The sequence below is a fragment of the Salmo salar genome, chromosome ssa27 (genome assembly GCF_905237065.1).
Source record: "Salmo salar chromosome ssa27, Ssal_v3.1, whole genome shotgun sequence".
NCBI lineage: Eukaryota > Metazoa > Chordata > Actinopteri > Salmoniformes > Salmonidae > Salmo > Salmo salar.
The window spans coordinates 37170676-37186270 of record NC_059468.1 but is presented as its reverse complement, the minus strand read 5'-3'; the positions used below and the strand labels follow the sequence as shown (position 1 = coordinate 37186270).

Here is a 15595-nt window from a genome sequence, read left to right as displayed (position 1 = left end):
TTATTTATTTAGCTCCTTTGCACCCCATTATTTCTATTTCTACTTTGCACTTTCTTCCACTACAAATCTACCATTCCAGTGTTTTACTTCCTATATTGTATTTACTTTGCCACCATGGCCTTTTTTGCCTTTACCTCCCTTATCTCACCTCACTTGCTCACTTTGTATATAGACTTTCTACTGTATTATTGACTGTATGTTTGTTTTACTCCATGTGTAACTCTGTGTTGTTGTATGTTGTCAAACTGCTTTGCTTTATCTTGGCCAGGTTGCAATTGTAAATGAGAACTTGTTCTCAAATTGCCTACCTGGTTAAATAATGGTGAAGAGAAAAAAAAATAAGAAAAAAATTACTACATTTAGAGAGTTAATCCAGAGATTCTTACCTTTGACTCGATTCGGCCGTGTCATCCAGATCATGGCATTTATAGTTCTTTAATGATAGTCACATTAGCATTTCATATTATTTTTTTGGGGGGGGTGTAAATACAGGCAAATATATTGAAGTCACCTCGTCCTAGATAGATTTACACGGTTATAAAAAACATCATGCCAAGTTAACCCTTCATGAAACACAGCCCTTATTTTAAGTGTCTTTAAAATCTCCTATGGGGGGAAAAAAATGAAATGGTGGAAAAAACAATTGGAACCATTTCCCTGTTTGACCCCTAGGTGTTATGGTATTATGACTCATACTGTGATACTCTATAAACAGACATTCTTGTTGCCCCTATAGTGATGTAGAGTTTCTCTGGTCCACGGCGTCATATGCTTAGTGGAGGAATACATACTCCGCCCTGGAGCAGAGAGGTTGGTTCCAACAGTAGTAATAATATCAGCAACTGCACCAATTTGATCAGTATGCTTATGTTCCTGCAACCCAAATTATTTTAGAAACCAAAAAGACAACTCCATTTGAGATCAGGATTTTTTTAAATTTTATTTTTTAAAATGAAAAGATACAACCCCCATCCTGCACAACATTGACAATTCGGTATGCTTAAGTATGTCATAAAAGGTTAACACACTTACAACTTAATTTCCAACTTACAAAATTCTATCCAAGCAAATACCCTCCAACTTAGGTTGCACATTTTTTATATTTTACAAACACCTCAATTAAGAGACAACACTACTGGGGAAAAGATGCAGAATGACCGACAAGCACTGTATATTTAAAAGAAATGGGGAAGACAACTCAAGCGTGAGTGCCTCGGTTTTTCATACAACCATTTATCAAAAATACTAAAAGAAAAAAGTGAGACGCAGGGGTGGGGTGGGGGGGGGGGGTTGCAGGGGACGAGAAGATACGGAGGGGAAAAACAATGGATGGGAGATGTTGGTATCCTAGCTCAGGACTGTGATCGAGAACGAGAACGAGATGCAGAGCGAGATTTGGAGCGGGACTCTGAGCGGGAGACGGAGGGGGAACGGGAGTGGGCTTTGGCCGGGGAGGGAGATTTGGACTTTGACTTGGATTTAGGTTTGGATTCAGTGGGCGTATGAGAGCGAGAGCGGGAAGCCCCCTTCTCGGCTCCAGCTCCCTCGTTGTCGCTCTTGGCCGGCTCACGGCTCTTGGAGCCTGACTTCCTGGAGCGATCCTTGGCTGCTGACCTGGAGCGGGAGCGGGAACGAGACCTGGACTCATCCTTCCTGCTCTTCTTCCCTTCTTTCTTACTGGTCTTTTTGCTCTTACTGCGGCTCTTACTGCGGCTCTTACTGCGGCTCTTACTGCGGCTCTTACTGCGGCCCGCGTCTAGGGCCCCGCGCCCCTCCTTGGCCTTGTGGGCACCGTTGGTGCGCTCCTCCTCTCTGCGGCCCTTGGTCTTGTCCTTCTTGCTGTGGGAACGACTACGTGAGCGGGAGGCAGCACCCCTGGCGAACAGGAAGGAGCAGACAGACAACCAGTCAACTAAAATGGAATTGAACTACGGCAATGTAAAAATGGCCAACACCCCTAGCAATAGCTGGTCATGACATCTGTTAGGACATCTGGGTAGCAAAAAAAAAAGAAAAGGGGGGGGGGGGGGCAAAGTCCATATTGGAGTCAAGAGCTCTGGGTAAGTGGACATTTACTACACACAGTAACTTGAGATACGGGTGATACAGATGTCCCTCAGAAAACAACTAAGTACAGTCGCAGTAGATAAGGGCAGAAGTAGAGACATAAATGGCACCCTATTCCCTATATAGTGCACTAATTTTAACCTAAGCCCCAGTCAAAAGTAGTGCACTACATAGGAAATAGGGTTCTATTTGGGACACATTAAAATAGGTCAGGGGTCACCCATGAGTTAAACGTTGCCTGCACTCTGGGCCTCACCTGGAGCGGGAGCGACTGCTGCTCTCACTGCGGCTGCGGCTCTTACGGGACCTACGGCTCCTGGAGCGAGACCTGGAGACAGAGGAAGGAGAACATAAGTTAAAAGGTAAGCCATGTGCATGAAAGATGCTTGAGGGGTTAGGGTGAAGTGCAGTCAAATGGAAGTGTGAACTGATGGGAAAAGCAATGCAGTGAGGGGGGGGGACAACTGAAATAACTTGAGTCCTTTGTTTTAATGCATGCATTTTGCTCAGTCGCTAATTAAAGATGGTCCATCGAATAACTACTCGTTATGATTCGTAGATCAGCCTCATATACAGCTGAAATCCCATCCTCTTCTAGAAAACCTACTCCGTGTTGGACACGACCGATTAGGCTGCGTTTACACAGGCAGGCAAAACTGATATTTTGCCCAATTATGGGTAACTGATCCAATTGGTCAAACGACCAATTGGTGGCAAAAATAAATAAATAACAGAATTGTAAATTCAGCCTTAGCTTTAGTCACTGATTAGACTCTTCACCTTGCATCAAAAATAACTATGAGACTTGTAGCTAAATCAGTATTCTTATTTACCTGGAGCGGCTGCGAGAGTAAGAGCGCTTGCTACGCTTGGCCCCGGGGCGGTCCTCAATCAGCCGGATCTTCCTGCCGTTCACCTCTGTGCCGTCCAGCTTCTCCAGGGCTCTCTTCATGTCAGAGTATAGCCTGAACTCTATCACCCCCTCGTTCCTGCGCCCTTTATTGGTGTCAGCATACGTCACCTCACCCGCCTGCCTCATGTAGTCCTGGTGAAAGAAGGGAAAAGGTTGGGATTTGGCCAGCAAACCACAAAGATATTAATGAATTAATAAATATAGGTAATTTAATATGGTATACATTATATACACATGTTTCATGTTATACATGTATTTTGAGAACTGCTGGAAATCTCTGATTTATGCGGCGCCATCTAAAGTTAGTTCAAGCATGACAGTTATAGGCATTTATTCAATGACGAAGATGCACAAAGATGGCGGATTTCAGATATGACGTCATTGTTTAACCTGTTGGGGCTAGGGGGCAGTATTTGCACGGCCGGATAAAAAAACAGACCCGATTTAAACTGGTTACTACTCTTGCCCAGAAACGAGAATATGCATATAATTAGTATATTTGGATAGAAAACACTCTAAAGTTTCTAAAACTGTTTGAATGGTGTCTGTGAGTATAACAGAACTCATATGGCAGGCCAAAACCTGAGAAGATTCAATACAGGAAGTGCCCTGTCTGACAACAGCATCTGTGCTGTAACGTGACATTTTCTAAGGCTTCCATTGGTTCTCAGAAGGCGCCAGAAAGTGTAATGAGATGTCTGCTGTCTCTGGGCTAAGTACAGCAGCTCTGTTTGTTACTGGTCAGGCTGAGGACAGTGACACTGGAGATGCGCGTTCATGTGAATTCTCCATTTTGTTCTTTCAGTCTTTGAATGAATACAACGTCGCCCGGTTGGAATATTATCGCTATTTTATGAGAAAAATCACATAAAAATTGATTTTAAACAGCGTTTGACATGCTTCAAAGTACGGTAATGGAATATTTTGAATTTTTTTGTCACGAAATGCGCTCGCGCGTCACCCTTCGGAGTTGTGACCTGAACGCACAAACAAAACGGAGCTATTTCAATATAACTATGGATTATTTCGAACCAAAACATTTGTTGTTGAAGTAGAAGTCCTGTGAGTGCATTCTGACGAAGAACAGCAAAGGTAATCCCATTTTTCTTATAGTAAATCTGAGTTTGGTGAGGGCCAAACTTGGTGGGTGTCAAATTTGCTAGCCGTGATGGCCGGGCTATCTACTCAGAATATTGCAAAATGTGCTTTCGCCGAAAAGCTATTTTAAAAGCTGACACCGCGATTGCATAAAGGAGTTCTGGATCTATAATTCTTAAAATAATTGTTATGTATTTTGTGAACGTTTTATGTTGAGTAATTAAGTAAATTCACCGGAAGTTTGCAGTGTGTATGCTAGTTGCTAGTTCTGAACGTCACATGCTAATGTAAAAAGCTGGTTTTTGATATAAATATGAACTTGATTGAACAAAACATGCATGTATTGTATAACATAATGTCCTAGGAGTGTCATCTGATGAAGATCAAAGGTTAGTGCTGCATTTAGCTGTGTTTTTAGTTTTTGTGACATATATGCTTGCTTGAAAAATGGCTGTGTAAAACGTCTACAATCTACTGTTTCATGTTTTCCAAATTGCCGCCATCTTGGGATCATGTATACTGTGACAATGAACACACAAAAACAAGCATCACGGAGAGCAGTACGATAGGGAGAACACAGTAAACGAGGCATGTGTGGTGAGTGCATGGGGACCGCCATCTTTATGCACCTCCGCTATTGTAAAACCATGGGGTCTTATGACTAAATGTACATGTAATAAGGCTAGCATGTTTCTCTCCAAAACATGAACATAGGATGCAGAAATCATAAGGAAGAAGAAGAGTTATCATTGCTGAATAACCCGTCGCCACCATACCTTCAGGTCCTGCCAGCTGCAGCGACTGGACAAGTTCTCAACGATCAGCCGATAATCTGTCCTTGCTGGTGGGCCATATCGGTCTCTGCCACCACGCCCGTACCCGCCCCCGCCTTCAAGGTAACAAGGATAGAGCAGCAGCAATTAGGGCATGGGACACACCGAAAGGATAGCCTCAACACTAAATCTCCAAGCTACATTATGTAAACAATGGCCACATAAAAATCTGGGAGAAATTAAAAATAGATAACAGGCGGGGAAAGAAAAGACAAAAACAAGCTAAGCAAAAAAATTAAAAAAAGGAAATCAATCCTGTGTGTAGGCTACATTAACCTAGAAAACTGCACATTTCCATCAGGAACACTGACATAACCTATTCCTCATCTTCAACAGCATCTAAACTACTAAATTCCAATTTGTAAGTCGCTCTGGATAAGAGCGTCTGCTAAATGACTTAAATGTAAAAATGTAAATGTAAATCATTAACTGATTATTCACACTTGGGTAGAACTGAATACAAAACTCTACATAAACTTAAAATGAAAAGCTAAGGTAAAAAAAACTACATTAAAAACTGACTGAAAACAGTACTTACGGTGACACTAATGTTTAAGTTAACTAGCACATCTAAATATATAGACATTTCACATTTGTTTCAGGCACCTATAAGAGCTCAACCCACATCTGGTCCTAACCCAATGGCATCCTCACCACCCGGCCTGGGACTAATGGGACAAGCGGTCTTCATTCACATTGGCTCCCTTTTTTGGTTTTCCCAGGGGCCCAGAATGGTCAAACCACACTCTTGGTTGGAAAGGGGACACCATGGCCAGGCCAGCAATAGGGGCAGGCAGTCAGCAAAGGACTCTTTCAATTAAAACATTGGAGGTTCTTTGTTAAATCTTTACCTTTAATTGTTCAACATTCATTTTAATTAAACAAAATAAAAGTATCCTGAATAAAACAGCAGATTTCACGATTGTCAAATTACTCAAAACAAATTAGCTAGTTAATTTATTCTATTCCAAAAAAAAAAAAAAAATCACAGAATTTAAAATCAGCAAATATTCAAAATGGTAGTGAATATCAAGCTAGATTTCCCCTGACAATTTGAATAAATACGAGTGCATTTGTTTCCCCTGTAACAGTTTCAAATCAAGCACACAGGTTCCCAAGATAACGGCATGTCATTTGGTGGTTGTGGTACATGTAATTTTAATTCCATCATCAACTCAAATATTAAAATCTGTTCTCTACACCCATTATTCAAGCAATTACGGTTAAGTACCATAAAGGGTTTAACTCATCTTCCGTGATGTGACTACATCTGCAATACTGGTGTTGTCTTAAAAAAAAAAAAAAAGGATACTTTATGATTTTGCCAATGCCGCACTTTATCTAAGTCCCAAGAGTCATTAACTCACGGATACCATTTTTTCATGTCCGTGTCCAGCATGACAGAAGTTAAGAGGTACTTTTGCAAGCCAATGCTAACTAGTGTTAGCGCAATGCCTGGAAGTCTATGGTATCTGCGAGCATGCGACGTGTATGCTAATTTAGACTAGTAGTGACCTAATAGAGCGGATTTAGAACAGAACCCTGGCAGCCACTCATCTCAGAAACCAGGGGGAACTACAACAAATAAAGTTAAATATGTCCTCCTAAAAAGTCACAGAAAAACAACTTCAGGTGCAATTAATCAATCATAAAAAGGGATGGAATCAGTGCATTGGGACCATGGAGTGAACAGAGCCAGCTGTGACCATGGATACCAATATGGTACAATTTCTACTGACTACAAGTTACCATCGCTACTATCCCCAAGAAAGCAACAAGCTTTTGAACAGAGGGTACTCAGATTAAACATAAAACCACCTGGTAAATTAAGGTAAAAAAAAAACAGACATGTGGTGGACACATCGTCACAGGCAGCATTTAGTTGAAACACAAAGTAGTTGTTTTACTAACTATGATATGTGGCCGTCTTACCCAACTACATTAAGTTGAATGCACTGACTAAGTCACTCTGGATAAGAGCGTCCCGCAAAATTACCAAAATGTAACGGAACACAATTATATGAACAACAACCACCAAGGACAAACTTGAGATGTTATGCAGTAGTCTCCTATCCTACATACTATGTGCACTGCTATGTTGGCCTCCTCAATCACATTTCATATAATGTTAAAACACCACTGCATTGTAAACTTACTTCTTCCACCTCCTCCACCTCCTCCTCCTCCTCCCCCTCCTCCGCCGCCGCCTCCTCCTCCTCCTCCTCCTGAGCCGTAGCTGCCATCCCGCCGCGGCCCCTTTGTGTGTTCCACAATAACCCTCTCCCCACACAGGTCTTTCCCATTCAGGTCATACACAGCATCATCTGCATCGCGGGGGTCATCAAATTCAACAAACCCATACCTTTGCACAGAGGAGACAAAGCATGTTAGGCCAGAGACATGGTACAGATTTGGGATGCAATTAATTTGACTAAAATCTACTGCCAGACCCAAATGTATATGATCCTTTTCATAAATTACAAAGTAACATTTTGTATCGCTCACACTCAGACACATTGATTTGATTTAATAAACACATTTTCCTAATTCCAACATTCGACCTGCAACTAGCAAATAGGAGTTGAGAAGACTGGCAAGTTCCAAGTTGAGAATTAAGCAGGGGTGAAATGTTTTAAAAAAAATGAAAAAAAATGTTAAAGTAGATTATATTTCTTCCCAGTACGGGAGCTCTTTTGTGAAATATTATTAATCATAGAATCCCATATAGAATTCCTATTCATTTTAACTTTAAAAAATGCATTACCTTTTAAGGTGGCATAAACTAGGGCTGACCCATTTAGTCGACAGGCTGAAGGTCGACCGAGATTTCTTTAGTCGAGCAGTCAAATGTTCTTCTTTTCTTTTTCAAACTCTCATGGTGTCTGATTCACACTGAGTGGACCGATCCATTGTGGCGGCCGTGGGGATGGCACAGTCCATCAGTCTAAGACATGTGCTACTGAAATTGTATATGGTTATATTACATAAGAACAAAATGGTGCAACACTAATAAAAAATATTTTATATCAAATGCACTTTCTCCCTCGATGAATAGTGGTCGCTGTCCACAGTTCTGAAACACTTCAGTGCGCTGTTGAATTGGCGCCTTTTCCTAGACCATGTTGCTATGTGCATAATAGCAAAGTTAACCAAGATATTAGTGTTGAGAACAATGCAGTGGAGGTAGCAGCAAAATGAGATGAGAAAACAGCCCTTGTCTTATTGTCTAAGAAAAGTGAGAAGAGGGGAAACCAACTTAAGTGTATAAATCAATAGCCCAACTGTTAAAATGTGCCTGGCTTTATAAAATCAATACATCTACAGAAATAATATCCTGCTTCTGTGTTTGTTTAATAGCCTGCTGATTCCGTGAGCACTCAGCCTCACGCAACGACGTGTTAAGTAAACAATTTCACAAATTCAGCTGTTTTTACTTTTTTTTTTTGCGTTGCTGTAGTAAATAAAGGCGTTAGACTTCTTTGTGTTAGAACAGCCTCTCCGGTATTATTGATTTAGTGTTCTTTACGCTGTTCCAAATTGTCTGGAATATTATGATCATATGTAACGTTATTATCACTGGTAGGCTTAGTATAGCAGCCTTGTATAATCACCATCGATGTGTAGACCTCAGGAGCACATGCTGTTTAGTCTTAATACCGTAGCATACTTAGGCCTACATTTTAATACATCTATAGGATACTGTATCAAAGATTCATGTCATCACACAGCATAAAAATAAATTAAAAAAAAGAGTCATTCACGATTTGGATTGCAAATCAAGCATTTTAGTTTGAAAATAAAGCGAGCCTTGAATAATTAGCTTATACAATAAATAAAAACCGGTCAATTTCGGAAATTGCATTCAGGAATGAATGTTACTGTTTTTAAGTCTTTGCTGTAATAAAGGCTTCATAATTATTTTTATTTTTTTTAAATGTTAGACTCTCTGGTACATTTATACTTTAATGTTGTTTATACAGAACCTGTTTGGCACACAATATGTACGCAGCGCTTGCTCCTTACCTTATTTTTCCTTGATCTCCTGTATTTTCCATATCTAGGTCACAATTATTCCACACATCTGACTTTCCCTTTACCTCCTGAGCAACCAGTAAACATATCCGTTTCTTGAGTTTGTCACATCCTCTGCATCCATTTTGCTGTCACGTGTGATACGGTGTTCAGAGTTTGTTATAACCAATTTATTGATGTGATTATGATGCTATAGGTCAGCACCAATTCAGACGGGATTAGTTTTACAATGGGAGGTCGGGTAATGTAATTATGTACACAAAACATCTGTAATTTTAGTCCCGTCCGAATCTGCCACGTCAGTAATTTTTTTACATGGCAGGAGTGTAACAATCTCAGCCCGAATAACCTACTGTTTTTTTTGGGGGGGGGGGCAAACTCCAATACTAGCCCCGTGACAGTCGACATCCCTGTTTTAAAGAGAAATGTCTGAGTATGACAGGTGTTGATCAAGGTTTACGCAAGAAAACAATAACGGATTGGATAAATTGAAATAAGTGCTGCGAATAAGATATATATATTATACACACACACACACACACACACACAGTTGAAGTCGGAAGTTTAAATACAGTTCGGTTGGAGTCATTAAAACTCATTTTTCAACAGCAAAGGACCTTGTGAAGATGCTGGAGGAAACCGGTACAAAAGTATCTATATCCACAGTAAAACAAGTCCTATATCAACATAACCTGAAAGGCCGCTCAGCAAGGAATAAGCCACTGCTCCAAAACCGCCATAAAAAAGCCAGACTACGGTTTGCAACTGCACATGGGGACAAAGATCGTACTTTTTGGAGAAATGTCCTCTGGTTTGATGAAACAAAAATAGAACTGTTTGGCCATAATGACCATCGTTATGTTTGGAGGAAGAAGGGGGAGGCTTGCAAGCCGAAGAACACCATCCCAACCGTGAAGCATGGGCGTGGCAGCATCATGTTGTGGAGGTGCTTTGCAGCAGGAAGGACTGGTGCACTTCACAAAATAGATGGCATCGTGAGGTAGGAAAATGATGTGGATATATTGAAGCAAAATCTCAAGACATCAGTCAGGAAGTTAAAGCTTGGTCGCAAATGGGTCTTCCAAATGGATAATAACCCCAAGCATACTTCCAGAATTGTGGCAAATAGCGTGTGCAAGCAAGGAGGCCTACAAACTCAGTTACACCAGCTCTGTCAGGAGGAATGGGCCAAAATTCACCCAACTTATTGTGGGAAGCTTGTGGAAGGCTACCCAAAACATTTGACCCAAGTTAAACTATTTAAAGGCAATACTATCAAATACTAAATTGGGTGTATGTAAACTTCTGACCCACTGGGAATGTGATGAAAGAAATAAAAGCTGAAATAAATCACTCTCCTATTATTCTGACATTTCACATTCTTAAAATAAAAGTGGTGATCCTAACTGACCTAAGACAGGGAATTTTTACTAGGATTAAATGTCAGGAATTGTGAATTTAGTTGAAATGTATATGGCTAAGGTGTATGTAAACGTCTGACTTCAACTGTATGTATATATATATAAATAAATGGCCTATATGTAGCCCATGAATGCTTTTGTTTCTATGTATTACACTGGCACTATAGGAAAGATGGTTCAGAAACCAAGCTGGAGTTCAAGCTGGAGTTCAGTGTGGCCCCACCACTTGGACATGTTGAAACTGTATCCTCACACCTCCAGGCTTCTGTCATAACGGTCAAATTTGTGTGTGTGTGTATATATATAAAATTGAATTACAGGTGGCAGTTGGGGAAAAAGAAACAAATCCCGTCTAAACTGTTCTCTGGAATAATGGACATTCTGGAGTAATAAATACACTGCCGTTCAAAAATTTGGGGTCACTTAGAAATGTCCTTGTTTTCCATGAAAACGTACATGAAGTGTTGCAGAATGAAATACAGTCAAGACGTTGACAAGGTTATATTTTGTTTTAGTAAGTGTTCAAACTTTGCTTTTGTCAAATAATCAATTTGCAGCAATTACAGCCTTGCAGAACTTTGGCATTCTAGTTGTCAATTTGTTGAGGTAATCTGAAGAGATTTCACTCCATGCTTCCTGAAGCACCTCCCACAAGTTGGATTGGCTTGATGGGTACTTCTTACGTACCACACGGTCAAGCTGCTCCCACAACAGCTCAATAGGGTTGAGATCCGGTGGCTGTACTGGCCACTCCATTATAGACAGAATACCAGCTGACTGCTTCTTCCCTAAATAGTTATTGCATAGTTTGGAGCTGTGCTTTGGGTCATTGTCCTGTTGTAGGAGGAAATGAGCTCCAATGAAGTGCCGTCCACAGGGTATGGCATGTCGTTACAAAATGAAGTGAGCCTTCTTTCTTCAAGATCCCTTCTACAAATCTCCCACTTTACCACCACCAAAGCACCCCCAGACCATCACAATGCCTCCACCATGCTTGACAGATGGCGTCAAGCACTCTTCCAGCATCATACAAATATTCTTCTTTGTGATCCAAACACCTCAAACTTAGATTTGTCTGTCCATAACACTTTATCCCAATATTCCTCTGTCCAGTGTCTGATCTTTTAAGCCCATCTTAATATTTTATTGGCCAATCTGAGATATGTCTTTTTCTTTGCAACTCTGCCTAGGCCAGCATCCCGGAGTCGCCTCTTCACTGTTGACGTTGAGACTGGTGTTTTGCGGGTACTATTTAATGAAGCTGCCAGGTGAGGACTTGTGAGGCGTCTGTTTCTCAAACTAGACACTAATGAACTTGTCCTCTTGCTCAGTTGTGCACCGGGGCCTCCCACTCCTGTTTCTATTCTGGTTAGAGCCAGTTTGAACTGTTCTGTGAAGGGAGTGGTACACAGCGTAGTACGAGATCTTCAATTTCTCGCATGGAATAGCCTTCATTTCTCTGAACAAGAATAGACTGACGAGTTTCAGAAGAAAGTTCTTTGTATCTGGCCATTTTGAGCCTGTCATCGAACCCACAAATGCTGATGCTCCAGATACTCAACTAGTCTAAAGAAGGCCAGTTTTATTGCTTCTTTAAATCAGAACAGTTTTCGGCCGTGCTAACATAATTGAAAAAGGGTTTTCTAATGATCAATTAGCCTTTCAAAATTATAAAACTTGGATTAGCTAACACAAAGTGCCATTGGAACACAGGAGTGATGGTTGCTGATAAATATAGATATTCCATTAAAACAGCCGTTTCCAGCTACAATAGTAATTTACAACATAAAATGTCTACACTGTATTTCTGATCATATTGATGTTATTTTAAATGGACCAAAAAAATTGTGTTTCTTTCAAAAACAAGGAAATTTCGAAGTAACCCCAATCTTTTGAACAGTAGTGTACATAACCAACGTACTCTAGTAATACTAGTCCCATGCGAATAGGTCTCAACCCTTGACCTCTTTACGTGACACATGTACGTAATGCAATGTCACGTAAAGACAGCAAGGGTTAAAGGGAATAGGGAATGTTTTTCCTAAACAAAGGAGGGATTTCGGTAACATCACTTTTCAGTCAGATATGGCTGTAATTATGTTGCAGCTTCAGCAACACGGAGATAAACACTGATGTTCTGTGGTCGCTGCAGCAAGGAGTTCAATTGCAGCGAGCGTTACACCACTCCAGCCGACGCTTGGCATTGCACATGGTTATTTTAGGATTGTGTGCAGCTGGAAACCCATTTCATGAAGCTCCCGACGAACAGTTCTTGTGCTGACGTTGCTTCCAGATGCAGTTTGGAACTCTAGTGAGTGTTGCAACCAAGGACAGACGATTTTTACGCCCTTCAGCACTCGACGGTCCCGTTCTGTAAGCTTGTGTGGCCTACCACTTTGCGGTTGAGCCATTGTTGCTCCTAGACATTTCCACTTGACAATAACAGCAGTTGACCGCTGCTGCTCCAGCAGGGCAGAAATTTGACGAACTGACTTGTTGGAAAGGCGGCATCCTATGACGGTGCCATGTTCAAAGTCACTGAGCTCTTCAGTAAGGCTATTCTACTGCCAATGTTAAGTTATGGAGATTGCATGGCTGTGTGCTTTTTTTGTTCACCAGTCAGCAACGGGTGTGGCTGAAAAATCAGAATCTACAAATTTGATGTTGTGTCCACAAACACTATACATACAAAAGTATCTGCCATGGCAAAGTGTTACTGTTATCGTCGAACCACAGCGCATTTGGGAGGGTATTTCCACATGTTTAAGTCCATTTGTAAATTTTCCATGCAACTGACATGCGGCAATGATGTTTTAATTATTGTGATAGGTTAACATTTCACCAGTAGGACATATCCCCACTATTTATTTTGCCGGTACGGCTTACTTTCCCCCTCTGTAGTAATCAGCATGAAAAGGTTAGTTGAAAAATTGCTGCCATTGCTTTACATTAGCTAAGGTGTACAGGCTGTATGGAAGCGTTAACTTATGACGTCACAATATATGGCTATGCTGCTGCCATAGTTGTGATACTTTGCGGTCCTGCCTATGTGTACTAGGGTTGAAGGGTGGGAACCCGGTTACTAAGATTTACCACCCAAAACCAGTCCCTTTTCCTGGGATAAATAACAGTGAGATAATATAACTAGACAAGTCTGTTAAGAACAAACTCTTATTTACAGTGACGACCTACCCCTGCCAAACCCAGACCATGCTGGGCCAATTGTGCGCATCCCAATCACGGCCGGATGTGATTTAGCCTGGATTCGAACCAGGGACTACAGTGGTTTAGACCGCTGCGCCACTCGGGAGCCCGAGTCTGCAATCAATGCATGGTGCTAGCCAAATTCCATCTGCAAACATGGTGCAGTTTTGCGTACAGTCAAAGTTACACTGACTAGCCATGTCGAAATAGTCAGCATTTGGTTTTTAAACCCATGTAATACTAGTGTTAGTAACTGGCTTTTCAAATGGGGTCTCATCTGATCCACCAGATAACAAATATCACCATTATATTGGCTGTACAGCAAGCTAAGTTACAGAAGAAAAGTGTACACGTCGCCAGCTATGGGGGTAAGTTAGTTAGCGTAACGTCGTTAGCAGATAGCTAGCATGCCAAACTTATTTCAAGGTGCCTGCTAACGTTACCTAATTAAGATTTTAGCTATAAAACGTGTAACTACCTTTATTATTATTGTTTAAATAGGAAGTGTCTAGTACTCAAAACAATTAGACGCTAACGCTAGCTAGGTACTAACGTTAGTCGGTAGTTAATTAACGACAGCTAACGTTAGCTAAACTCGTTAACCGAAATTAGCTAACAAACTTTGGTTGTCTAGCAAATATCTTTTAAAGTTCGAACCCATACAAACAAATAATACGTCAACCAGGTTGTCAAACTCAAACAATGTACGAGAATTGTCAATAAACGGCGCTTCAACAGGCCTGGGCCTAGCTACTAGGACTAGGCCACTAACTCAACGCGGTTATAAGCTAGCGTTAGCTACCACAGAACAACGACACGGGAGAGCGGCGTTCATTTTGTTACCCGTTTTTCAGGTCAACTTCAAGTATCTTCCCATAGCCCTTGAAGAACTTCTCGACGTCTTTTTCCCTTGCTCGATAGCTCAATCTTCCGATGTAAACTCTCGACATTTCCCCTGTGCTGATTTTTGTGTATCACTCACAGGAATAAACACACAGTTGCGCGGTAGTGGAAAAAGGCACATAAATTATACACGCTATTCTGAACACCGTTGGATCGCGCGCAAAAGTGGGCGTCCCATCAATAGAAGTAGTGCCGAGGTTCTTTATACTGCTGTTTAAATGTAGCAAGTTTGCAATTACAATTGATTATGTTTTGTGTGTGTGCCCTGTTAGTTCATTCACTTTCCAATGTTCATTCCATATAGAACAGCATTCCATCTTTTTTTTTTTAGGCCAGATTGACTGCCATTGGGTCTTTTGTATGTCAATGGTCTCTACATGAATCCCAGTTTAATTCCAGAATGACCTTAACCTGTAAATGCAATAACTGTGTGAATAAAGGTGAAGTTGACTTGTCTACCTAGTAGTATCAATGATTTATATATAATTGAGTAGTATAGAAGATTATACAGTGGCTTGCGAAAGTATTCACACTCAGCATTTTTCCTATTTTGTTGCCTTACAACCTGGAATTAAAATAGATTTTTTGGGGTTTGTGTCATTTGATTTATACAACATGCCTACCACTTTGAAGATGAAAAATACTTTTTATTGTGAAACAATAACAAAAAAACAGAACTTGAGCATGCAAAACTATTCACCCCCCAAAGTCAATACTTTTAGAGCCACCTTTTGCAGCAATTACAGCTGTAAGTCTCTTGGGATATGTCTCTATAAACTTGGCACATCGAGCCACTGGGATTTTTGCCCATTCTTCAAAGCAAAACTGCTCCAGCTCCTTCAAGTTGTTTGGGTTCCGCTGGTGTACAGCAATCTTTAAGTCACACCACAGATTCTCAATTGGATTGAGTTCTGGGCTGACTAGGCCATTCCAAGACATTTAAATGTTTCCCCTTAAACCACTCGAGTGTTGCTTTAGCAGTATGCTTAGGGTCATTGTCCTGCTGGAAGGTGAACCTCCGTCCCAGTCTCAAATTTCTGGAAGACTGAATTTCCCTGTATTTAGTGGCATCCATCATTCCTTCAATTTTGACCAGTTTTCCAGTCCCTGCCGATGGAAAAACA

General features: G+C 41.0%; 1 protein-coding gene across 1 annotated transcript; it reads right to left on the bottom strand.

Annotated features, from left to right (window-relative positions):
- Window positions 1-914: 914 nt before the first annotated feature.
- On the bottom strand, window positions 915-14711 carry LOC106589034 (serine/arginine-rich splicing factor 4). Its single transcript, XM_014178680.2, has 6 exons — window positions 14412-14711; window positions 7068-7273; window positions 4855-4967; window positions 2901-3112; window positions 2324-2395; window positions 915-1875 (listed from the first exon to the last, which is right to left on the bottom strand). The coding sequence occupies exons 1-6, from the start codon at window positions 14516-14518 to the stop codon at window positions 1353-1355; spliced, it is 1233 nt and encodes a 410-aa protein (XP_014034155.1). The 5' UTR covers window positions 14519-14711; the 3' UTR covers window positions 915-1352.
- Between the last annotated feature and the right edge of the window lie 884 nt (window positions 14712-15595).

Bases quoted from the DNA above. Each gene is read 5' to 3' on its own strand.
- LOC106589034 (XM_014178680.2), bottom strand. From the start codon at position 14,518: ATGTCGAGAGTTTACATCGGAAGATTGAGCTATCGAGCAAGGGAAAAA. The intron at 3,113-4,854 runs GTATGGTGGCGA...TTCTTTCACCAG, and splicing joins GCAGCTGGCAGGACCTGAAG to GACTACATGAGGCAGGCGGG. The intron at 1,876-2,323 runs GTGAGGCCCAGA...CCTGTTCGCCAG, and splicing joins AGCAGTCGCTCCCGCTCCAG to GGGTGCTGCCTCCCGCTCAC.